The sequence below is a fragment of the Lepisma saccharinum genome, chromosome 1 (assembly GCF_977018435.1).
Source record: "Lepisma saccharinum chromosome 1, izLepSacc3.1, whole genome shotgun sequence".
Taxonomy (NCBI): domain Eukaryota; kingdom Metazoa; phylum Arthropoda; class Insecta; order Zygentoma; family Lepismatidae; genus Lepisma; species Lepisma saccharinum.
Genome location: NC_139229.1, coordinates 48,397,634 through 48,423,434, shown reverse-complemented (window position 1 = coordinate 48,423,434; position 25,801 = coordinate 48,397,634). Strand labels below are relative to the sequence as shown.

General features: G+C 38.6%; 1 protein-coding gene across 4 annotated transcripts in view; it reads left to right on the top strand.

Annotated features, from left to right (window-relative positions):
• The window catches only part of LOC145994918 (uncharacterized), a 118,563-nt gene that overhangs the window by 77,870 nt on the left and 14,892 nt on the right, over nucleotides 1–25,801 (top strand). For all 4 annotated transcript variants that reach the window (XM_083131427.1, XM_083131409.1, XM_083131418.1 and 1 more), the window contains 4 exons: nucleotides 96–354; nucleotides 3,259–3,445; nucleotides 11,726–11,872; nucleotides 23,572–23,712. In XM_083131427.1, the coding sequence (XP_082987553.1) occupies nucleotides 108–354; nucleotides 3,259–3,445; nucleotides 11,726–11,872; nucleotides 23,572–23,712 (722 nt within the window). In that variant the 5' untranslated portion in view covers nucleotides 96–107. The remainder of the gene's footprint in view (nucleotides 1–95; nucleotides 355–3,258; nucleotides 3,446–11,725; nucleotides 11,873–23,571; nucleotides 23,713–25,801) is intronic.

Below are 25,801 nucleotides of genomic sequence, written 5' to 3'. Positions count from 1 at the left end.
AAAACAACCTTCCCAAATGTAACTAAGAATTTAATGAGAAGCAAACTTTCAGTGAGTGATATCCAATCCAAGCTAATTCCTTTTTCTCCTTGTAGGTTGGAAGGCTGATGGACCTTCATATGTTCGCAGTATGGCTGCTGACAGGAATCGCCGTTGCCATGTTGGGTTCAACGCAAAGCGCCGACGAGAAATCCCACTCTCGCCAGAAGAGGCTCTTGTGGCTGGCCCCTGACGGTCGGCTGGCCCTGCCCCCAGGGACTGCACTGGTCATCACCCCCTCACTCTCGTTGCCCTTCGTCAGGTATCCGCCTGAAGGGTTCCTCTCCAATATGTCCATCAGTCTCCCGTTCACAAGTAAGTTCATGTAGAAGATGTAATTTACAATTTAGGATGCAAATGAACTAGATGGACAGACAACGAGGGTAAATTTTCATCCCTACCTGATTTTATCCCTCTCCCTATAACAATATAATTGTCACTTTACAGCACAAATATTACCCAAATGTAAACTTGTTCATAATGTTATTACATTTTCCTTCTTTCAACGTCATGATTACAATCACGGACATTGTGAAACTCCCAGTATGTATAACGTGATTATTTTCATAACATCTCTGGCTGTTCTGCATTTGTAGCTTGCAAGCGAGTTGCAACTCCCGAGGCTTCCAATCACCTAACATGAATACTAACGAATGAATGACGTAATATCTACCCAACACCAATCACTATTCCTCTTGCTCACTCTACGCATTGGATGTAGGCTCGCTATATTGAACGCAACCCCAACTGGCGGCTGGGAAACAGCGAATCAGCGATGAGTTGAATTTTCTTCGACTGAAATCGGGCATTTTCGAGTCACAAGGTACCGAACGTTGTTCGCGGGACGAAACAAATGAGCATTGGGTCCACCACATGTTGCCAAACGTACCGTAAAGCGAGAAAGAGTCTTCTCGGGCAACGATATTACCAGCACCAGGAATCAGCGGGGTGTTAATGGTACAATGTACATACGTGGTCCTACACGAGGGAGTTTCACACGCAAACAGAAGTACGCTTGACAACGTTGCTTCGGGAGAGCGATGTGACCCCTTCAGCTTTTACTTCGCAACTGAGTTTGTTGACACCCATCTAGCCAAACGCCCCCGAAGAAGATTGGGGGACAGAAAGGGCGAGGAATAGCCAGCCGTCAAGGTCACCCTCCAGTTGGAGTTGCGTTCAGTATAGTTAACTCTAACAGTCAGCTGGAGAAGTTGCGAAAATTAGCTTACTCTACCCAGCTTGTTATCCAGAAATACTTAGATTATGTGTGTGTTATTATTGGTGATAAAAAAGTGAAAAGTATGAATTGTGTGGGAGGCGTTCTCGTTTCGTTATTCACGCATTAAATGCCTGCACAAGAAGATGTTGTTGATCAAACTGTTTTGTGGGTTCTTAGAATTCATAGCGTAGATAGAGTTCGAGTATGTATACAAGTTGATACATTTAAATGTTACTTCCATAAAATCAACTATCTTTCCGTGTGCTTCAGGCGTTCTAGCCACATTTTAATTAAGTAAGTAACCTAGTGACAATGAATTAATTAAACTTATATGTAAGATTTATCTCACATAGACAAAGAAATATTATTTTCAACAGTTTGAGATTTAATTTTATTATTTTGAGGCGGGTGCTAGAAAATATGTTATCTTTTCTGTGTGCAATAAATTATAATTAGTATTTCAAAATAATGATTGATGGAAAATTAAAATTCAGCAAAGTGGTGGAGTAGTCAATACTCAGGTAAAAGTTAGTATGAGAAAATTAAAGATTTATTGTGAAAATATTAATTACCATAATATCCCCTGTAGTAATTGTTACTCTAATAATAATAATAATAATCATAAACATTTATGGCCCCCGTAATCAAGAATATGTGGGACCCTACCTCCACATCCCTTAAATATGCACCTTAGATCTTATTTATGGCCCCCAAAAGATACTGAATTCCTAGAATTTCTCAGAAAGCAAAAATTTCAATCTCACACTAACATGGAATTTCGTTCTCTAGGTGAAGTAAACCTTAGAATCTAATCTAATTCTCTGTTATTTGATTACTTGAATAATCAAAATGAGTTTCAAAGTGTTGGTGGATTGTTAAAATGGGAGAAATGGCAGTTCTCGCCAGGGATAACCGAGAACTACATTAATATTTCGACTATACGCAGGATTGGTTCTTATTCGTTTTACAAGAATATGATGATTCATAAAAAATATTGTACAGCTTTACAGGCCATGGGCAGGGGAAGAGTGACTGACTTCCATCGTCCGACATTTATAAAACTAACTTACAATACACTTGAACATTACAGTTTAATGTTTTATAATCGATCCGTTTGTTAGGTTATTATAACATTTCTTTATTAAAATGTTAAATATTCCACAGCAATCTTTAATTAGAAGGAAAAATCGTTATTTAAACAAGTTTAACCTTTTTCTCCTAATTACATCGTAACCTCGTGGGATGACGTTACACTTCTAACTTGCTACGTCATGTAAATGACCAGACCTGTATGTACTGTACCTGCATAACAACGTTCATAAAATGACCAAGATCTCAACATCACGGCGATCTTCAGGTTGACGAGTCAACATGTGTCATCGGGAAGAATGTATAAATATTGATTAACTAAGATATTGTTGTTCTATATAACTTAGAGAGAAATCGATATTATTCTGTAATAAAACACATACATACATTAAATTTAAATTCTAATAAAATACACTAACTAATCACAAAGCAAACGAAAAAAACACACATACATATCACTGATGAAAATAATTTCATCATTCGTCCTTTTTACATTATCGAATTGACTACGTTTAATGACATTTTAATCAGAAAAATGATTTAAAACAAAGCAATTTAAACATCGAGTATACAAGGACAAAATTTAACAACAGCGAAGTAAAATAAACCAAATCAATAAATCAATCAAGCTTTTAGGGAAGTTGGACAGTAAAAAATGATCATTTGTTCTTATTTTCTAATTACAGTATAATTACACATATTTACGTTATGGACTTAACTGTTCTGTTGATATCATCGCAGCAATAATGAAAATTTATACAAATACCTTCTAGATATGTTGATACAAACATTACGAGATAATGTAGCATGACTGACTTAAATACAATTTGAGAATTTAAAAATTTAGAAATGGATCATAACTGAGGTTGCTGCAAATTAATATATGTTTCTTTTCTCTGTTTTCCCTCCAGTCGAATTCGACAAACTTGGACTGACGGACAACTCGAATCCCTTTGGTCTCCTTCCGCCCCTGTTCGCAAGAAGCTTGGGCCGCATGTCTGGGATGCTCATGTCGCAGTACATTGCCAACATTCTCAACAGGAACAGGAGGAAAGGAAGGTCCACGGTTCCACCACCGAGCGTCCATGGCGGAGAGAGGTAAAGCCTGTCCTTCCATTAACTAACTCTCTAGCCTTCTTAAACCCGAAGGTTTATGGCTCCAGCAACACATGCTTTAATCTATCATGAATTGTAAATTTGTCAGACATATTAATATCCACAAGAATTTTACTTTCTATTTCATTATTACATATTACACTGGTCAACATGAAATTTGTTACAAGGAATGTGAATGGTGTTCTAAGGGAAGTCGATGGTGCTGAATTCGAAAATGAAATCCGTTTTTTCCTATCGGGCTCAGTTTTCTTGTTACACACTAACCTGTACCTAATGCAATGCGTGAAAATTCACCCTATTGGGCTGTGACTTAACCTATATTTACTCTACAGATATTGTTGATTGATTTACTGATTTGTTGTTTTAAGTCCACTTTATGCACAGTAAGGCTAATTGGGACTGGACCTACAGTTTAAAGTGGGATCCGAACCACTTGTGCCTCCACCGGGTATCGAACCCGGGACCCCTTGATTACAAGGAGAGATATTGTTGAATAACAGTCATTATATGACCATAGAATGACCAGCACGTTCCTAAGGCCAGGGACCTTCCTCCAAGTGCAACAAACCAAATCGTGAATAAGAGAGAGGCATGGCAACACTGTCGATGAGTCATGCCCAAACACGTAGAATCACAGTGTTGTTTGTTGTCACGTGCGTCTCAGCATTGTGAGTTCTGACAGAGTGGGAAGTGACTGCCTTTGATTAGGTTGTGATTCGAAGTTTCAGAAGTAGTGTGTACTGTTAGGGCATAAGAAAATGCCTCGTACCTGCGTAAATAGCCCCAATTCGTTTTGTTATCTATATATGTGGAGAGTTGACATTTAAGTCACAAGAGCGACGAATTACCCCTCTTATAAAGAAGTGCTATGAACTTTATTTTGCGTGTAAAGTTGGGGACCAGGACAAAACATAGGCCCCCCACATATGCTGTTTGACCTGTGTTACACTTCTGACAAGCTGGTTAAAAGGATCACATCACATGTCGTTTGCTGTTCCCATGGTTTGGAGGGAACCATCAGATCACACAACAGACTGTTATTTCTGCCTGACCAAGATAGCTGGAATCACGTCGAAAAGAAGGAACACTGTGCAGTACCCAAATTTACTATCAGCCGTGAGACCTGTATGTCACAATGAAGAATCGCCGGTACCAAAGCCTCCTGAGAATGTGACTGTGAGTGAAGATGATTTTCGTGACCAACACGGGGAAGAAAGTGCAAGAGGTGAAGAAACTGCCGACCCAACATTTAAAGTGTCCGGTTCATCAATAGAGCCACACTTATTGTTACAAGGGGATCTGAACGATCTTACGCGGGATTTAAATTTGTCTCAGCAACAGTCTGAACTTTTAGCTTCGCGACTGAAAGGTTGGAATCTCCTCGCTTGCGATACGAAAGTGTGTTTTTTTCATGACCGCCATAATATTTTCTCAGAATATTTCTCCCACGAAGGAGACATGTTTTTTTGTAATGACATCTCATCCATTATGGATTGTCTTGGCCATGAATACAGTTCACACGATTGGCGTCTTTTCATCGATTCCAGCAAAGTTAGTATGAAAGCTGTACTTCTCCATAATGGAAACAAATTCCCATCAGTACCAATTGCTGCTCATGCTGTTAACATGAAGGAGACGTATGAGAACCTGAAACAGCTTCTGACAAATATCCAATATGAGTAATACAAATGGAATATATGCGGAGATCTGAAGGTAATTGCAATTCTGCTTGGCATGCAGCTTGGGTACACAAAGCATTGCTGCTTCTTATGCGAGTGGGACAGCAGAGACAGAAAAAATCACTATTGTGGGAAAAATGGCCTCTTCGCAGTGAATTAGTGCCTGGACAGAAGAATGTGGCGAACACTCCTCTTGTTGGCCCCAAAAATGTGTATCTCCTTCCTCTGCACATAAAATTGGGACTAATTAAAAACTTTGTGAAAGCCATGGAAAGAACTTCACGTGGATTCATGTACTTGCAACAGAAATTCCCAAGAATCAGCGATGCCAAAATTAAAGAAGGAATATTTGTAGAGCCTCAAATAAGGGAATTGATGAATGCCGAGAATTTCATTCAACAATTAACAGATGTTGAAAAAATGGCATGGTTGTCATTTACAAGTGTATGTAAAAACTTTTTAGGCAACCATAAAGCAGAGAAGTATCGCGATATTGTGCATGGACTAATTAGATCATACCAACGTATGGGATGCAACATGTCTCTAAAATTACATTTCCTGAATGATCACCTGGACTTCTTCCCAACTAACCTTGGTGCCGTTAGTGACGAACACGGTGAACGGTTTCACCAAGGCATTGATTTAATGGAAAAGTGGTATCAAGGCAAATGGAGTGCCGCAATGCTGTCCGACTACTGCTGGACCTTACGGCGAGATGTTCCTAGGCAAAGTTTCATAGGAAATCGGGAAGGAGACATTTTTAGGTATGTTTATACACTTTTATGTTACTCATTTACTTCATTCCTTTGTGTACTGACAAAGATTTATTACCTTTTACGTTTGTAGCACTTTTGTGAAAGCGAGTCCTTTCGACCAATACATATAGAACATAGGCTGAGGTAGGAAAATACAAAAAACATTTTTACAGGAAATCTGAGCCCGATGGAGAAATTCTGAAATGAGATCTGCATTCAGGGGCTCAGCAACTTCTAGAAACAGCTTGTTTTGTTCTTGTAACATTCACAAATATTTTTTTTGTAATTAACAAGCTTCTTATGCACTCCAAACTCTATTAATATATTATATAATGTATCTCATTTAACCGAATCATATGCTTTTTTAAAATCAATGAATACCCAATGGACACTCTATACTTTCACTTTTTCTTAAGTGTCTGTCTGATGTGAAAAATTTCATCTAGCTATAGTGATCTGTTACGTTTAAATCCACATTGATAATCACCTATAATTTCATTAGTATATGGGGTTAGTCTTGTTAAAAGAATATTATATACGATGTTGAGAGGAGAGAAATTCCACGGTAATTTTTGCAGTTCATTTGATCACCTTTTTAAACGCCGGAACAATGATGGATTCTTTACACTGTTGAGGAATTTCTTCCTTATTCCATATTAAACTAATTAATTTATGAATTTGACATATTAACGAATTCCCACCATATTTAATTAACTCAGCTGATATTAAATCAATGTCAGGTGCTTTGTCCTGTCTTCCATTGCGTTTTCAAATAAAAGAAGTAGTAATCCATGGTGCCAACTTTTGAAAGACATTGAGATGGGCTGGACTCAGAGATTTGTTGTATAAATTTTATACAACACATACAGACATTGTCCTCGCTTACTTTCACAATAACGATATGATAATGGACAGTAAATAATACAAAACACTGACAAGTATCAAATTAGTGTTCTAACAAATTATAGTAAACATAAGTTCTGAGAATTCTTTAACTGTATAATTATAAAACCGTTTTTCATGTTAAATTCGGGGACTTTATTTTAAAATATAATAACAATACGAGGCAAATTATTGGGTGGACCCATATAAGTTGGCGCCACTGGTAATAATAATAATAAGTTACGTTCAAATAATTGTAAGTGTTTGGAACCAAATTCTAGATAAGCCCAGAAATGTAATTAATATTTTATAATTGCTTGTCCATTTCATAATATATGTGTGTGACTCTCACCCTGTGTAATTCACCCTTCCCCCCACACACATAACATACAAATAATATGTTGTTACAATTTTTTAGTTTCCCTGCATGGGGTTCACCCAGCCTTTACCCATGTAGCAATCCGGGGGCAGGGGACGGGGTTCACCTTCACTATGACCGAGATCGAGAATGTGTGGCACCTTAGCCTCCACATACCTTCATGGCACGGGAATAGCTTTTTGAAGTGGGACTGAAGAGTTTTGAACATGACCATGAAGTAGATGTGACAAGGGATGAATCTTGGTATCTATCATCATTGATTCTTCATATGAAGATTCTATGTACCACATGTCCATCAGTTGACTTTTCTTCCATCTGAATATAGCATTTCCTCTTGCAAGTGTAAAAAGAGCTCATCAGATCCCATGACATCATTTTCTGTGGTAAATTACGTTCTAGTAAGTTTTTATATTCATTTTTTAAGTTTAGGAAAGAAAAAATAGTCCGATGAATAAGTTTAAAGTCACACATTTTGTCCATAACAATAACAGAGACATGAACTGCTGCATTATCGGTGAGCAATACCACTTTCCTCAGCATTACTCACCTTTTTACTTTGATTACGTTCCTCAGTTTGTCCAAAAGTAAGCATAGTATATCCCCATTACAGTTGCACTCTTGTACAGAAAGTAAATCAACCAATCACCTTTTAATTCCCAGAAGGTGGATCCCGTCACCTCTCCAGGCTACCATTTCATTGATATGGAAGATCCATTGCTCGCTTAGTTCTTTGTACTCGAGCTGCAAGTGGTGGACTCATGTCTCATCCAAAGCTTCCAATCGTGGTACAAAGCCATCTGAATTTGCCTCACGTATCTGCAACTCTAGTTGCTTTCATCATCTGAAACAGTCTGGGGATCCAGTGAGACGAGACCTTGTACATGCCGAGAACATTTTTGTGGGTGTGCTGAAAATGTTGATGTGTGATCTTAAAAGCTTCAGCAATTGACTTTTTAGTGCAGCGACGATCTTCCACAGCTTTGCCGTGAACTTTATCCACCATCTCATCGGAGGTTGAGGTGTGGAGATCGCTCAGAATGGGGGGAAGGTCATCTTCAAGTTTGTGTGTACCACGTTTAAATTCAGCCAACCAGCGCTTAACTGTTGCATATGCAGGGGACCTTGTCCACAATGTAGCCAACAAGTATTCATGTACCTAATTCATTGCCATCCTTTTTCAGTGTGAAGGATATTAAGCTCTGTTGGCAATTCTCTACATGTGATAATCAGGTTGAACTTGTCTCAGTATACTACTTGATAACTGCCGCACAATCAGAGCTTTCGAACTGAATATTTTATAGTAACTAGATACCTTGGAGAATTAGCATAATCTCTGTACACGAAACAATATGGAGCTATTCAGATTTCTATTACTGATTTTGTAAATATTTTCCAAATATTACATTTAATTGTTATAGTTTATCATGTGGAACAATTGACTTTTATTATGAGTTAGTAACACTTAAATATATGAGCATAAATAATATAAATTAACATAGTCAATGCAACAATAATCAAAGTTAGTTACCTTAAATCACCACATTTTAAATTTAAGCATGTTCAATTCATTTTTATATAATTGTTTTACTCGCTGAAAGATTTTCATTCCCATGCATTTTTCCAACCAAGGAAGAAGACCCGGTCGGTATCTATGGAAATCACTGATTGTTCCTACATTCCTCATACGATGTTCTTTTATCCAATATATACCTAGTTCCTCCATGAAGGAAGCCCTGGAGGCAAAAAATGCCCGATTACGACCCCCCCCCCCCCATGAAATCGTCTCAAAAGACAGAGAAAATTAAAAAATCACTCAATTAGCCCTTCCTTAAGGGTGATGCCCTTTTTTCACGTCCCTAGCAACCGTTTCCACGGGCATGTTTTTGCAGCACACGTTGTTTCCTTCAATTCTTAATTGTCGAGCTACATTATATTTCTCACACATGAATGAACTCCTGGTTTTAAAAAGGTGCCTCAAACAACGGTGACATCTACATAAGAAGAAGATTCAGCCCAGATACAATTATATATATATATATATTATTATACTCAATGCGAAAATATCTACATCGTGCTTGTTTTAACTAAATGTTTAGAGGCATGATAACAAACAATTCTTTAGAGCTTGCCGTGCTTGTTGTTGTCCATGGAAACGGACGTTGCTATAGGGAACTTAAAGAAAGATTATTTTCACCCCGAAAACTACTGTAAATGAATTATGCTAGACTTTGCGAATTTCAAAATACGAGCATCAGAATTTATTTCAGAGGCAAGGTAGGAAATTAAGGGGAATGACGGAAAACAGTTATTATCCAATTACGTTCAAAAATGAAAATGACAAAAGACGTAAATATTGCATTTCCAAATTAGTGTCGCTATTGAATTCGTTTATACAAAACATCCAACTAATTATCTTGAAACGGTTATTACTTACTCAGTTTATTATCAAGAAAATAGACAATAATATTTTGAATATTAGTACACACATAAAGTTACTTTCTAAACTTTTCAAATTAGCGAACTTATACACATGTTCCCCATCATCCAATACAACATGCAGACATTTTCAAAGTCATTAAGATCATTGAGGAACCCTATCTATAACATGATTGCGCCCACAACATGGCCGAAGGTCACGCGTGCGAACGTACAAGGCGTGTCCGAAGGCCACGTCGAAAGTACGCGAGTCCAATATACGTATATATAGCCCCAATCCCACCACTCACTCACTGACATAAATGTTCTCCATGAAGGAAGCCCCGGAGGTGAAAAATGCCCCCGATTACGACCCCCCCATGAAATTGTCCCAAAAGACAGAGAAAATTAAAAACACTCAATTAGCCCTTCTTTAAGGGTGAAAATGCCCTTTTTTCATGTCCTTAGAAACCCGTTTCCATGGCGCATTTTTTGCTCACATTGTTTGATTCATTCCTCATTGTCTAGCTACAGTGTTTCTCACAGGTGAATCAAATCTTGATTAGAAAAGGTGCTTCAAACAAGAGTGGCATCTACATGAGAAGATTCAGTCCAGATTCAATTAGTGAATTAGATATTAATATATTCAATGCGATAATATGTACATCGTGCTTGTTTTAACTAAATGTTTAGAGGTATAACAAACAATTCTTTAGAGATTGCCATGTTTGTTGTTATTCATGGAAACGGACGTTGCTAGGGAACTTAAAGAAAAAGTTTATTTTCAGCCTGAAAATACGGCAATTGAGTTGTAGGTACTAGACTTTTCGTATTTCAAAATATGAACATCTGAATTTATTACAGAGGCAAGGTAGGTAAAATGTGAAAATGACAAAAGACGTAAATATTGCTTTTCCAATTAGGTGTCGCTATTGAATTCGTTTACATAAAACATCTAACTGACTATCTTGAAACGGTCTTCACTTACCTAGTTTATTAGTAAGAAAATAGACAATAATACCATATTAGAGCCCGTACACACATGTCGTTACGTTCTAAAATATTTAAGCGAACCACGTCGGCGAGCGTACGAGACGTAGCCAAAGGCCATGTCGAAAGTGCGCGAGTACCTAGAAAATTGATGTATTCGTAATCTGAAAATGTTTAGTAATAAAAATACAAAGATTAGAATAGAAAATAAGAAACTGCATAGGCTACAAACGAAATTTCTTCACTTTTCAAAGATAAAGAACGGTACCGTAATCTGATCTGGACTTCGTTATTCACTTAGCTACAGAGCAGCGTTGATCAGAATTGGGTCTATTCCTGTTACCTTAATACTCGAACCACCACTATGTATTTCTGAAGATTCTTTCTACAAGAGAAAATCACGCTACGACGCCAGGGGTCCCGGGGTTCGAATCCCGGCCTTGGCATGGATGTTTGTGAGTATCCATTCATCAATTTCATCATGTCATCACTCATCCCCATCTTCGCAAATTAGCCAAAAATGGCACAAAAGGCTAAGTAAAATAGAGCAAATCAATGAATCAATCAATCTTTCTACAAGAGTAAGGGACATCAAATTCTAAGTATTTTCTGTCAATAATTTTTGTTATTCTTGGAATTATATTTTGAGGCTTTGGTAAATGGATTGTAAGGGTGCAATATTAAATATAAATAAAACATTTTTCCCTCGTTAACACTCCATTGTCTATTTTTGACCATCCATTGCCAACGTGAAAACTCACGTTAAAATAAGTGATACTCGAAGTTCGAGTAATCATTTAAGACAACAAAATTGCAAACATACTGACTACGAATCAGGCACGAGTTGGTGTGTCTGCTTAATTGCGTTTAATTTGACCATTTTTTTTACTTGTTCTGAAAGAATTTACTGTCGTAGCCCTATCTATCTATTATCATTTTTTGTTTGAAAACATGTAGTTGCAGTTCGTCTAATGTCACACTATGCAAAGTGACGGTTGCTGAAATAAATTGTAATTGATTCGGATTCCCCCCCTCCAAAAGGACCCTACAAGTTCGATTTGTTATTAATTAATTCAAGATTCATCAATATTATAGAGCTAAAATGTAAGCTACGTATACATTTAAGTATATTTATATCGTTTATTGTTACATTTTTTTACAGGGCTATCTTGTATTCGGTAGTGGAAGGTCTACTCTCCAACTTTGGAATGGACGGAAAGGCCTGCCTCTTACGAGCCATCTGTGAGGTTCATGGACATCCTCTGCAAAACTTTGGTCTACTAGGAGAAATATTAAAACTTTTCTTCACGTAAGTGTCCTTGTGGTGTTCATTACTCAAAGTGGTTTACAGTTTAAGTAAATATTTATCAATCCAAGTATATCACGTTACTAATTAAGTTTTCGTCATAAATAAGAAATATTCTCTACAGCTACAGCCTTAATTTACACCACTTTTCATACCCTCACATCTCCTAAATGTGGCTTCATGGCACGGTGCTATATGCACGAGGAACTTTACCTTACCATATCTACAATCCTATTTGAAATTTTCATGTCCATCAGACTACAGGCACTGTAATAAGAACAAATATGTTTTCCCCACAACATTTCACATCAGTAACTCATGAAATACTATTTGCATTTACCAATGGAAGCGGCTCCAGCGCCCACCCAGCGTCGAATAACATGGGTACCTGGGGGGGTAAAGGCGGTCAGGGGAGTGGTGCTGATCACATCACCCCCACTCACGACCGGATCAAGAAAGTGTGGGGCGTTACCCCCACACCCTCTATACGCCTTCATGGCGTTGTGCTAAGCACAGGGGAGCACTTTACCTTTTTTTACCTTTACCAATGTGTTTATATTATCGAATAGACCACGTTGAACGCCATTTTGTTGTGTTAACTTCAAATAAATGTGAAAGGGGGCAGAAAGTGCCTTGCGCCTAGAGTCAGCGCCTATAGAAGCAACTATATTTCATAGGTGCTACAGCTAGACCCACATCTAAAACTATTATTTCCTTAATGAAAAATCCGTATGCAATTGGTGTAAACATAAATGTGAAGATTAACGTTTTTGTTTTCCTAACAAACGTCAAAATTACGAATGAATTTTGTATTTTCTGCGAAAACATATTATTCATTTGTGAATATTCTAACAGATGCGCACTTGAGTTAGATTGATTCTACGGCAAAGTTTCACCAAAAACAATCAAATGTCGTGAATTCACAAAACGACACATTTTTAGTGTATGATACTACGTAAAATATCAAATTATACGTGTAAATATTAAGTCCATATACATAAAATACTAGTTATAGTAATGTTTCACATGCATTCCCAGCTACAAACAGTTAAGGGACAAATGCTAATATTGTAGATGTAGTTCGTAGAGTTCCAATTTTTTCTTGGACATGCGTCCCTAATACATGGTTGAGAATGTAGAATGCTTAGTTTAAAAGTCCAAACCGTACAATAATTTCACCCACGATAAAGCAGTAACGGTTTTGCACTTGATACGACATCAAAGTTTCATGTGGAAAATAAATTTTTCCATGCTACACCTCATTTCTTTATAGTTCTCCTTTCTTCTTCTTCTTTCAAATAGGGATTATATCAGGACGAGACGAGATAGGACTTGACAGTCTCGGTCTCGTGTTGAGTTGTAAATATATGTATCACTCCAAGTCTCATTTCTAGTCTCATCACAGTTTCGGAATATAAGGTTGAGTTGGTGTTAAAGTCCACTTTATGCACAGTGAGGCTAATTAGGACTGGACCTACAGTTTAAAGTCGGATCCGAGCCCCTTGTGCCTCTACCGTCGGAATATAGGGGTTGGCCCAATAGCGTGGAAATAACCTCTTAAAACAAATTCGAACGTTATGATACATGCTATATATATAAGGAAAAAAACTTGTTAGGGTGTGTTACAACCAGCTGAGGGCCAACTTCATTTTCTTAAATCGAGATGTGGCCATGGACTAGAATTTCAAGAGAAATGCATTGCTATGCATAATTTCAATATAACGTTGACCCTTGTGCTGCTAAACCATATTGTTTTTCGTGGTCCATAAATGTGGAAACAAAAATTCAAAAATAATATGGATATGGAAAGACGAATCAAATGCCATGATGCATGATATAAGAAAGGGGAAGAACATGGCTGTCATCTTGAAATGCACCATGCTTGAATTAATTTAATTTTCTAAAATGGAGAGCTGGTCATGTCACTCATGTGTCGTTATGCCAGTTGAACTTGGACTAGTTGTGCGTTGCTGGCTTATCTGCTAGTTTTCGCCCCACACGATATTTGTTACCATATTTGTCGGCGGTATGCTTTTGTTCCCACAAGGCATTGCGCAGCGCAGACAAGCTAAAAAGATGGACGAGCGATTTGAAGAACGCTGTAGAAAATAGCTACTGCTGTTATTTAAAATTAAAATAAAAGAATTAGACCAGAAATTGGCTCCAGAGAAAGTTCTTAACCAAGGTGTACTCAACAAGCTTTTTAATAAACTCGGGCATGCATATTTATACATGAGATTTTTGTTCAACTAAAAGTGTCAAACATTTAATACACTGGTAATAATAAGGATTTTCATTATCGGCTATCACATTTGTCGTGTACAGATCTCATCGCTTTGGATAAATTTCTAAATATTAATGAACCCGAATGCACATTATCCCCATGGGCGTCCGGAAGGGGGGGCAAGGGGGGGCCGTGGCCCCCCCCTGGAAAACGAAAGTCAACCAAAAATTACATATTTCACACATATAATTTAATTTCAGCCACAATAATGTGTGTTAATTATTGCACGAACATGATAAATTCAAATTTAAGCAATGTTTTTTGAAGGATGAACACTATTATTGGGGAAAATATGCCATGTTGGCCCCCCCCTGGAAAAAAAATACCTTCCTTGCCCCTCCCTGGAAAAAATCCTGCGGACGCCCATGATTATCCCTGTTCTTTTCTTTCATCTAGCGAGTAGCGAACAAAAACAAACACCACTCGGAAAGCACAGACAATAAACTTTATCTTTCCAAACTGACAGATTTATCTTCATATGACCAAACTTCGCTCTGATTGGCTGTTCTACAGAATCTAGCACATAAAGCCAGTTGCAATTAGAACACGGTCTAACCGTCAAAATCATTCAAGCAGCCATCATTTCCGGTCAGGTAGCCAGTCCAGCGCCAACTAGGGCATTCATACTGGAAATCCAGTTCCGTGCGATTCGGCGTTTAATTTAATTTCTAAAATGGAAAGGTGGCCATGTCTCGTATTAAGATATGCAGGGCCGTCAATTAAAAACAAAATAGTTGGGCTCAAACACTTGAGCTGTAGCCTACCTTTCCAACACCAACAATAGGCTACATCCTTACTCATTTTTGAAAAACAATCTGTTATTTACTGTTTTCAATAAACATTTCACCAATAATCATGAAAACAAATAAAATAATGCTAGTAATAACAGGACAAATTATTGGGTGGACTCGGATCCCACGTGGCCATATAGGTTGGCGCCACTGAAAATGGGATAGAATTTCACTAGAAACATGATGATGTGTTTACTTTCAACGTAATTTTAACCATTACCCTGCTTGGACACCTGTTTATCATTGTAGGTGACTCGATTGGCTACTATGTTAACCGAAAAAAGGAGATGCTTCTTCTGATCATGTCGTGTTATAAAATATCTCCACAAACGCCACTCTGAAAGTCCAAGTTGATTAAGAAATTTCAGAAATGAGTACAATTAAGATCATCATCTAACAAGCGATGTTCCATATCCGTAGCTATTTGTTTCATATGGGTGTTTCCGCACTTATGTACAGTATATATAATATATACGAGGCGTGTCAGGAAAGTAAAGATACAACTGATATATATCTTAGGAAAAATATGTAAGGGATGAGTTGGCTACACTGACAGTGACCTTGATCCTTTCTTTCCAGTAGCGTTCATCCTCAGTGCTGCGCTGAGTCTTGTGTGAGTCACACGTGCTGGAAATGGCTGTGGCGTTAAAGAATCCCGCTAAATGCGAAGTGCGGGCTGTGACGTGGTTTCTCCAGGCAAAAGGCGAATGTCCAGTAAATTGCCGAATTGTCAAAATGTGACGAAGTGGTGTCGTGCCTTCGCGGGAGGTAGGACAAATAATGTTCCCATAAACTGCGGCAATTTTCTGGATATTCGCCTTTTGCCTGTAGAAACCACGTCACAGCCCGCACTTCGCATTTGGCGGGATTCTTTATCGGCACAACCATTTCCAGCACGTATGACTCACACAAGACTCAGCGCAGCGCTGATAATGAACGCTACTGGAAAGAGTAAGGATCAAGGTCACTGTCAGTGTTGCCAACTCATGCCTTACATATTTTACCTAAGATATATATATAAGTTGTATCTTTACTTTCCTGACACGCCTCGTACATTCTGTCACCGCACTAACTTTCACAGCATATAGAAATCATTAAGACAAACAAACTTTCTTGATAAAGCTTTTGTGTTCGACACCTCTTTTCGACTCAACGACGTCTAAATACTGCATTTTATCCCGAATATATGCAACCATCCAGCATGAGTTCACAATTATCACTAGGGCGCGGGTTTTTGCCTATTTGCCATTTTTATTCCTTTGTAGTAAAACATAGGCTTTAATGTTTTAAGTTCGTTTCATGATGTTTGAAGTCCTAAAACACATTTTCATAGTGCCTATGAATGCCTATTTTGAAGGTTAGCGCTTATTTTGCTTCATCGTGCCTAAAATGCCTATTCTGCAATGTTTGCTTGCTTCAGCTTCTTTATGCGCTTTTGGCTTTCGCTATATTGAAGAAAGTAAGCCTTTGTTGATGTTCAACTGACTGAAATCTGGTATTCGCCGTTGCGTCTGTCCCTCCATTAACTTCAACCAATCGCATTCATCCTAATCTTAGCCACACTCAAAATGGGTATGAAAGGACGTGAAAGATGAAAAATAATTCAATGTACGCATCTCTGATCTAAGAAATCACGACCAAGGTATTGAAATCTGACACATGGAAAATTCTACGATCTTGCTTGAGAGTTCTACACTGCAATTATATTTGTATTCGTAATTTTCTAATTTTACGTCGCATTTCTCCCACTTTTAGTTAATCGAAACAATGAGAATTGTAGTGGAAACCGATGAAGTGACATTCACAAAGCAACAACCAGGGCCTGAGTCATGCAATATACGTGGGGTCTATAACCAAAATTTTTCATAGTTCTGAAAAATCACATTTGTGTTCCTCAGTCTGCAATACAGGTGTCCTATTAAAACATTGTTACAATTCATAAACAAACAATTTATGTTTCGTATTATTAGCAACAAGCTTTAAGATTAAAATAAAGAATTATGGCAGGCAGTTCCAAATTAGTGTTTCTTTCCATTTCCAATGTGCACTGGTGCGACGTTCATTATGTATTTAATTACACAACAGTGTGTGTTCGATATGAAACTGTTATTTTAAACTATTAAAGTCGCTGTTTCTAATCATACCCTATAATATTCTCTATCATATCTCTTTTGTTTAATTTTCATTGAATTTTGACGCTGTAATGAATTTACATTGTTTCATGTAAAATAATATTTTCATTTCATTAAACCAATAGTACACATTAACTATTTTCAATTGAAATATTTGAAAACTATTTTTATGTAGGCCTACTGCTTTGTTCAGAATATGATTTCAGTAATTATGGATATTTTTAACAGTGTCAAAACAATCCATGAAGTCATGAAAAATAAGATTAGTTGCTTAATTGGAAGGACCAGCGTCCTATAAACTCGTAATAAATCGTACATAAAAGTATTATCTTTATCTGGCCCGAGGCTCCCTGAAGCGCGGACCCTCGGACCAGTGGCCCAATTGCCTCTCGTCAATTAGCTTTCAATGGCTTAACCGAAATATCCATATACCGAAACCCGTATTTTAGTAGCTATGTCGTGTTTTTTATATGCAGCAACAACCGAAAAACTATCCAAAACTCAATACCGAACAGCTATAGTTTAAGGTCGCCAAGAGGCACGTATCCAGGAATTCTTTACGGGGGGGGGGCTCAACACCATTTTTTTAAGGGATGTAAGAACCTCACAATTGTATGTTCAAGGCCAGTGGTGGCAATTGGCTTCCAAAACGGGGGAGGGGGGGGGGTGCGGAGGGCGTTGCAAACAAAGTTTACTTTCTCTTGGTAGACAAGGCTTAACATTAAGAGGCCATAATGTTGAGGCAAGAAAATAAAAAATGGGGAGCAACTATCCCTTAAATCGTCGCCACTGTAAGGCTGTCATTTTAATCAGAACGTGAAATCGGAACATTTTTTTACCACTCGACTCCTCTGTTTCTATGCGTTAACATTGTGTGCCGGAACCATCTCAGTATGTGTGTTTGTTCATTTCTTCTCATCAGGCATAAAAACGTCTATGGTGTCTTTGAGTGTTTTTACGTAGCTGTTACACATGCACGGGATGGACAATCCACTCGAGAACGCGAGATTCAAATTGTGAGCTGCGAACTGGACGCAGACAGCTCTCGAATATTTCTCTCTGATTCGAGCCTGAACACCACTAAAGTGTCTTGTCCTCCCATGTTTGCAGCTCTTATAAAAGCCGAAACACACCAAATTGTTCAGATTCAGGCCTTAGCACTCACAAGTGTTCAAAAATGCCTCTCACAGCTTCTGCTGTCTTGTCATATATCGGCACGAAACAAAGGAAGTCTTCTCGAATACAGGTGGATCACGAAACAATTAATGCACAGTGAAAATCCTTCCGTTCCCAACACATCTAATGTTTCGTCTTCCAGTATGATCAAATGCTTATTAATTTATCTCCAGCGACGTGCCCAAGGGAGGGTTGGTGAGGTCATAACCCCATTTGACCCAGTATTCCTTTTTCTTTTAAAAAAAAAGAAGAGGAACGTCAAAGACAGGAAAAAAATGGCAAAATCAGGACTGACCACCAAAAATAGTATGCGTAACCCCTCTCCCTTCCGAAAATCCTGGGCACGCCTCTCTTTATCTCGGACACATTTTTTAAAATGAACTCACCAGAAGTTTTTATCATCGTATTGGAGATTGAAGTAAGATGCGTTCTTCCTGCAGGTTTGAATATGCTCCTTTAGGGTGCTGTCGTCTGCCTGCCTTCACACCTAACGTTAACAAGGCCCTATTTTTCCATTCTTGTGACTTGGATTTTCAAGACTTAGGAAGGTTTCAGACCGAAGGGACACGCGATGCATGTCGATTGGAATGCGCCAATCATCAGCAACGTTTCACACCGTAGCGACACAAAAGGCCGCACAAACCTAATCTTCAGGTGACACGGCGTGAAATCTCCCATATTAGGACCCAGTCATTGTCACCTCGAAGTAGTAGCTCTTGTTGACCACAGAAAAAAATTATTCTCAACCGGTGGGAATGCTCCTCAGTTTTCTTCTCTCTCCTATATTTTCTGTGCTTGTTCATTATACAGGCAACATCTTACGATTTAATATACACAGGACATGTACTATGTAGACATTTTAACGAAAAATCGGTTGAAGTCAAGGATGGCTAGGTGGCTCAGTTGGTAGAGCCCTGATTCAGGTCCTGGTAGAGCCTGCAATTTCCGCTTAAAATGTCTACATATGCAACATCTTCTTGCTTTCTCTTCTCGACATTCATAAAATTTTCGGCTGACTCTTTATGGTAGTTAAGTGTTTGAATGTGTTTCGAACCCAGTAGGCTTAAACAAAGTATTTTTTTATACCATGAAATTCTCGGACTGCGTATACGAAATTTAGTTCTGGATAAACTAAATCATCACTCAAAACTTTGATTTTCAGTTTATCTATGCAGCTTATTTCTGTTTTAATAAACCAATCCAATATCTGGTACTGCTGAAATATTCACTTTAGAGAGAGAGAGAGGGAGGGAGAGAGAGAGAGAGAGAGAGAGCGAGAGAGAGAGCGAGAGAGAGAGAGACCTTGATCTCTTCGGCCCTCGAACCGAACTAGCACTACACTGAGGCCCCGGAATCTGCTGTCGTCAATGTCTTCATTTTCGAATCACTATATCTTATAAAGCAACCAGAGGACGCTGACTGATCACTAATCGACTGTATGAATTGTCACACTTACCTCTGAAATCTCATTAACCAATTCTTTGTACAGATCAACCGAAAAATTGAATCCGCGTATTTATATCCTCATTATATTCTAGAACGTTTCGCAGATAAAACGATTCGTTAATATCGCCAGTAGTTGACCCATTCTCTCATTCAAGAACGTGCCCTCTCCCACCTTCCAGAGATTAGAAATTACAACGAATCGCCCTACGTTAGGCGCTACCTTTGTTGTGCAGCTTCCAAATGCTGACAAGTTTCTACATAGTGCTCAAGTGCGCTGCGACAACACCGAAAGCGCAAGAGAAGTGTACGTGCAATATTATCAACAACAGGGTTATAGAACATTCTCCGTCTTGCCTCGATAATTGTCTATCTCCTTAAATCATCGTCACATTATTCAAAAAGCCAAAAACCTAATTTTATCTAGTGTAAAATAAAAAAAATCCTTGGGGGGGGGGCCTCGAGCCACCTCAACCCTACCTTGGATACGTGTTATTAACAATAACAGGATTATAGAACATTCTCCGTCTTGTCTCGATAATTATTTCTCCCAAATTATCATGACATTATTCAAGAAGCCAAAATCCTAATTTTATCTAGTGTAAACAGAAAAAAATTCTGAAGGTGGGGCTCAAACCTCCTGATTCCCACCTTGGATGCGTGCTATTGACAATAATAAGGTTATAGAACACTCTCCGTCTTGTTTCGATAATTATTTCTCTCAGATTTATAAATTTATTATCTTCATATTATTCAAGACGCCAAAAATCGAATTTTATCTAGTGTAAATTGAAAAATTTCCTGAGGGGGGGCTCGAGCCACCTCATCTCCACCTTGGATACGTGCTATTAACAATAACAGCGTTATAAAACATGCTTCATCTTGCCTCGATAATTATTTCTCTCCTTACATTATTTTCACATTATTCAAGAAGCCAAAAACCTAATTTTATCTAATGTAAACGGAAAAATTTTCTGGGGAGAGGGTCGAGCCCCCTGTGCCCCATCTTGGATACGTGCTATTATCAGTAACAGGGTTACGAAACATTCTCCGTCTTGCCTCGATAATTATTTCTCTCCTTAAATTATTGTCACATTATTTTATTTCACATCACAAGAAACCAAAAACCTCATTTTATCTAGTGTAAACCTAAAACTTTCGGGGGGGGCTCGAGCCCCCTAAGCCCCCCCTCTGGATACGTGCCTGGTCGCCAACACATCAATTTTTAAGCGCGTCTAACCAGAAAACAAACGGCAGGTCAGAAAGCAAGAAAAAACTGTTTTACAATGTGGGTTTAACGTCATGGCGTGATGGGTAACTGTGAAATATGACTACAATAGAAGTCTCCCAAGAAACCTATTAAACAAACGCACGTTACTCCATACATCAAGCTCTAATACATTCACAACTATCTTCCTTTCCTGACGTTTCCAAGAACCTATACTTGCTGAATTTCCATGAAATCCTCAACGAACTCCTACCTTTCTGCAACTCTTGTAGGTCTAGCAAAATTCTTCTCCCTCTTTACCTCTTATACAGGGTGTATCATAAGTAATAGTGCAAACTGACACAGTTGAAAGTACACGATAATAGAAGCAAAAAAGGCTCAGTAAAGGTCCGCAAACGAACCGTTTTCGAGATAATTGCGAATGTGTGGTTGGTTACAAGCTGCCACTGACTTCATTGTTTGCAAACGTCGTCCTAGTTGGTAAAATGCTAATAATGTGTGCGAATGTGTGGTTAGAAGCCGTCAATTGCATTTTGTATACACCGAGTGCATTACTCCTTGCGCGTTCCGAGGTTTGCTCTTCCTTGACAAAACAGAACATTTCCGAGAGGTGGCGTTCTAATCAAACAGGATGGATACAATCAGTACAGATTGTACTGATAATCACACATGCTTGTGACCAATTCCGAAATGAACCGGGGGTGTTCGAAAGAATTCGAAACTCAATGCGGAATCGCGTACAGTATTGCATCCAGATGCAAGGACGACACTTTGAACACCTCCTTTAACAGGTACGAGTGTACAGTAATTGTAACATGTAACATATTAACGTTTGTTAAAGTAAGTAGAATGTTCAATTGAGATCTCCAATGACTTTTCTTACTGAATTATTAGCATTTTACCAACTAGGACGACGTTCACAAACAATGAAGTCAGTGGCAGCTTGTAACCACACATTCTCAATTATCCCGAAAACGGTTCGTTTGCGGGCCCATGTTTACTGAGACTTTTCTGCTTCTATTATCGTGTACTTTCAACTGTGTCAGTTTGCGCTATTACTTATGATACACCCTGTATATTCTTTTTTACGTATTCCTTAAGTACATTTATATTGTAAAACCTATCATATTGTAAAACCAAATATCTGAATCTGCTCCGGACACCGGGACTACATCAGACCCAAATAATCTTTACCACATTATATATTGTAAAATAATCAATTAATGTAAATCAAAATGAAATAAAATAAATAAAGAACACAATAAAAACGGGGGAACCAAAATTTCGAGGCACTAGGGCGATAAACACACATCCCTGAATGTATATGCGGGTAAAGGTTTTGGCATATTTCGGGGATTCCCCACTTTCTATTGTTCTACTGAAAACTGGCCACCTCCGTTTTTCTCTGCATCCACGGTGCCGAAACCTTATATTAACAGCCCTACTACCAGGGCGGTGCCAGGAAGCGCGAAGGGGTGCTTGCGCACCCCTTCAGCACCCCCTACTCAAAACCTATTTTGAAAAGATTAACTCTTACAGTGTCATATGTCGTAGTCACATGAGCGCCCGAATGTTAGGTATTGTAGTGAGACCGCTGTTTTTGTATACAACAGCCAAGCATTGAAAGACAAGTCGCATAATTTTCCTGTACTGTCGGCAGTCTTTATAAAGATCAGAGGCCGCTGTCTGTTCTTTCGTCAGTATTGTTGTTAAGAATTGTTTCTTTTTTTGTTTTGCTAAGTAGTTTGGTCGTAAATGCATGAACGATTATTTGGATGAAAAGGAGCGCGCACATTTGAGAGATTTATATCATTTTTGCTGTTGGTTTGTTATGAGGCGGATGAATTGATTATGTAATACATTTAAATAATATTTTATATACGAAAGAAACGTAAACAAGTTAGTGTTAACATGTTGCATATGTATTTTCTCATTTTTTTACGTCGCTCCATGTTGGATATATGTATAACATATGTTGCATTTGAAAGTTACACAAGTCATATGTACAAAAAGAATTATATTCGTCATGCATTTTCTGTCTTTCAAAAATACAGTTTATGTGTTTTTTCTCAATTATTAGCTATTGTGAAACTGAATATGTTGAAAAAATATTTCAAATCGTTTGTCCAACTCAAATGCTTTAGCACCGGCTTCGCCCCTTTGTGCGTGAATTACGAGGATAATAACGTATTTAGTACTACTACTTTTATTACTACCATTGCTACTACTACTACTATACTACTACAAATAATAATAATGTCATTATTATTATTATTGGCACTTGCCCCTCCAGACAAAAATTCGTGGTTTCTCCTCTGCTAAAACATGCATGTTTTCTTTATATTCAACATCGCACCCCCTAATTTTATTCCGCAACCGCATAAACAACCCCAGGTGATTAATCCTGGCGCCGCCACTGCCTACTACACTCCTTTTATCTGCATCCACGGCATTCTCTATATCTTCGACGTACCGAAACCTTATACTAACAGCCCTACTACACTGCATTTCACGAAAGTTGGTCAGCGAAGTAACAGAAGAGAGTATAATGAAACATAATTAGAAACGAGCAATGCCCGAACATCATAACATTCTAATGGAGACGTGTTGCGTGCGTGCTGAGATAATTATCTTTTCCCATATTTCAGAGCGAGTAAGTCGCCGTTTGCCGACCTGCTGGAAGAATACATTGAAGCTGAGAAGGCAGGGGGAGTGGATGGCGATTGCTGGAGGTACCACAAGAGCTGCCCCAAGTCCCTCTTCTTGTGGAAGGAGAGGAACAAGTATTCGTAAGTGTTATTACTGAGATTCTACCTTGTGGCAAAGCATTCTGAAAAGGAATTTGCTGAATTTTTTGTCACATCTACAACTGACGTAATTATTGTGGTTAATATTGACGGTCTGAAGTTCAGTACGCTTATATAACGAGGTCAGAATATTCTTCACAAAGAAATGGTCACTTGCTGAAAGTTCATCAACAGGAAACAAGGTGCTCAAAGACATTCCCCTGAGGCAATATGTGACGGTCGTGAGAGTAGAGGAAAGGTTAAACTTCAATTGACATGCGTTCAGTTTGCCAATTCCTAGGACGGGAAAAAAAATCTAAGATACGAGGTATCCTGCAAAGTTTGGAAAGAAAATTAGACTAAGTTGTGTTTACTTTTTTAAATTTATAAAGGTGTGGTTTGCTATGATAAGGCAAGGCCGTAGCAGTGATAAGGTCAAGTGCAAGGTCAGATTTAGGTTAGGCACAGGAAGCCTAGTCCTAGGGGTGAAAGCATAAGGGCGACAAAACTGTACTATCTCCATATACAGGCCCGTACCCAAGGGGAGCCATCCACCCCCCCCCTCGAGCCATGAAAACTTTTAATTTGAACGTATAAAAACATACAAAAATTTCGTTGATGGTTTTTCAAATTTTGCATGACTTTCGATTTTGTCCTTGCACAAATGAATAGGTTGTTTCTGGACAGAGGCAGGCTCTAGACGCCTGCAGTCTGCAATATTGGGCTATTTTAGTTCTATAACCATTGATGCAAGGCTATCACACGTTCAGATTTAGTCGGGACTGTCCATCAGGGTTTCGGAGCGGAGCGGATCAACGCTCCGACTTTTGCCCACGCTCCGGAGCGAGGAGCGAGATTCTAAGAAATGGTTCGCTCCGCTCCGGAGCGGAGCGATGTCTTAGCCCGCTCCGCTCCGGAGCGGAGCAGCGGGAATCGAAAAATTTCTATATCCGCTCCGGAGCGAGGAGCGAAGTTTTAGAAAATGGTTCACTCCGCTCCGGAGCGGAGCGCTACCTTGACACGCTCCGCTCCGGATCGGAGCAGAGGAAGTTGGAAAATTTCTCGCTCCGCTCCGGAGCGAGGAGCAAAATTTTAGGAAACGGTTAACTCCGCTCCGGAGCGGAGCGATGCCTTGTGACGCTCCGCTCCGGAGCGAGGAGCGATATTCTAAGAACTTGCCCACTCCGCTCCGGAGCGACTCCGGAGCGCTCCGAGGTTGGATAATACGAGTGTATACAGAAAACTAACGATCAAAGGTTCCGAGTACATTAGTAATTTTGTTTGTGGAATTTGTACGGCATTTGAAAATCGCCCGTTGTTGTAGTTATAAAACTGATTATTACTAAAGCTAACGCCACGGAAACAGTCCAGAAAATATTACGTCACTCACCTACAGTGTTGCCAATAAGCAAGGAATAATCCTTACACAATACACCAGGGAAGGCACATTCAACCGCATACGTACAGTCAGGACACTGCCGGTGTTTATGCAAAACACTCGCTGGTGCATGATTGCCATATCTTACTTTCTTTTACGCTGGTTATGTATGATACTTTGAATGTAGGGAAAGGGAAAAGTTTAAAGTAATTGGAAATTCAGGTTGCTAATTTTAACTTTTCGATTTTTGAATGTATGAAGTTGAAAATCGGAATCATGCTTATTAATGTTACCGTCGGCCAATAAGGTAACGTTTTAATTTGAAATAGCTACAGTTTCCATATCTAACTTTTTAAAAATCCTGACACTAGAAAGTTGAAAACCGGCTTAACCAAAAATGTAAGTTGACACATTTGGTTTACTTTTATGAAGGTATAAAATCGAAAATCGGAATGCTGTTTTTATACAGCCAAACCGAGGAATTTAAATAGTATGAAATACAGGGTTGTCATATCGATTCTTTTTCCCAATTTTAAAGGCAGGAAGTTGAAATAGGTATTTAATGGTTACATACGTATACTACTGCAAAAATTACAAAATGTCTGATTGCCATATCTAACATTTCAAGTTTGTAAGCAGTAACCTGGAAATAGGCATGGTGGTTATAAGAAAATTGCAAAAATTTTGGAAAACGACGAATGGAATGTTGCTATA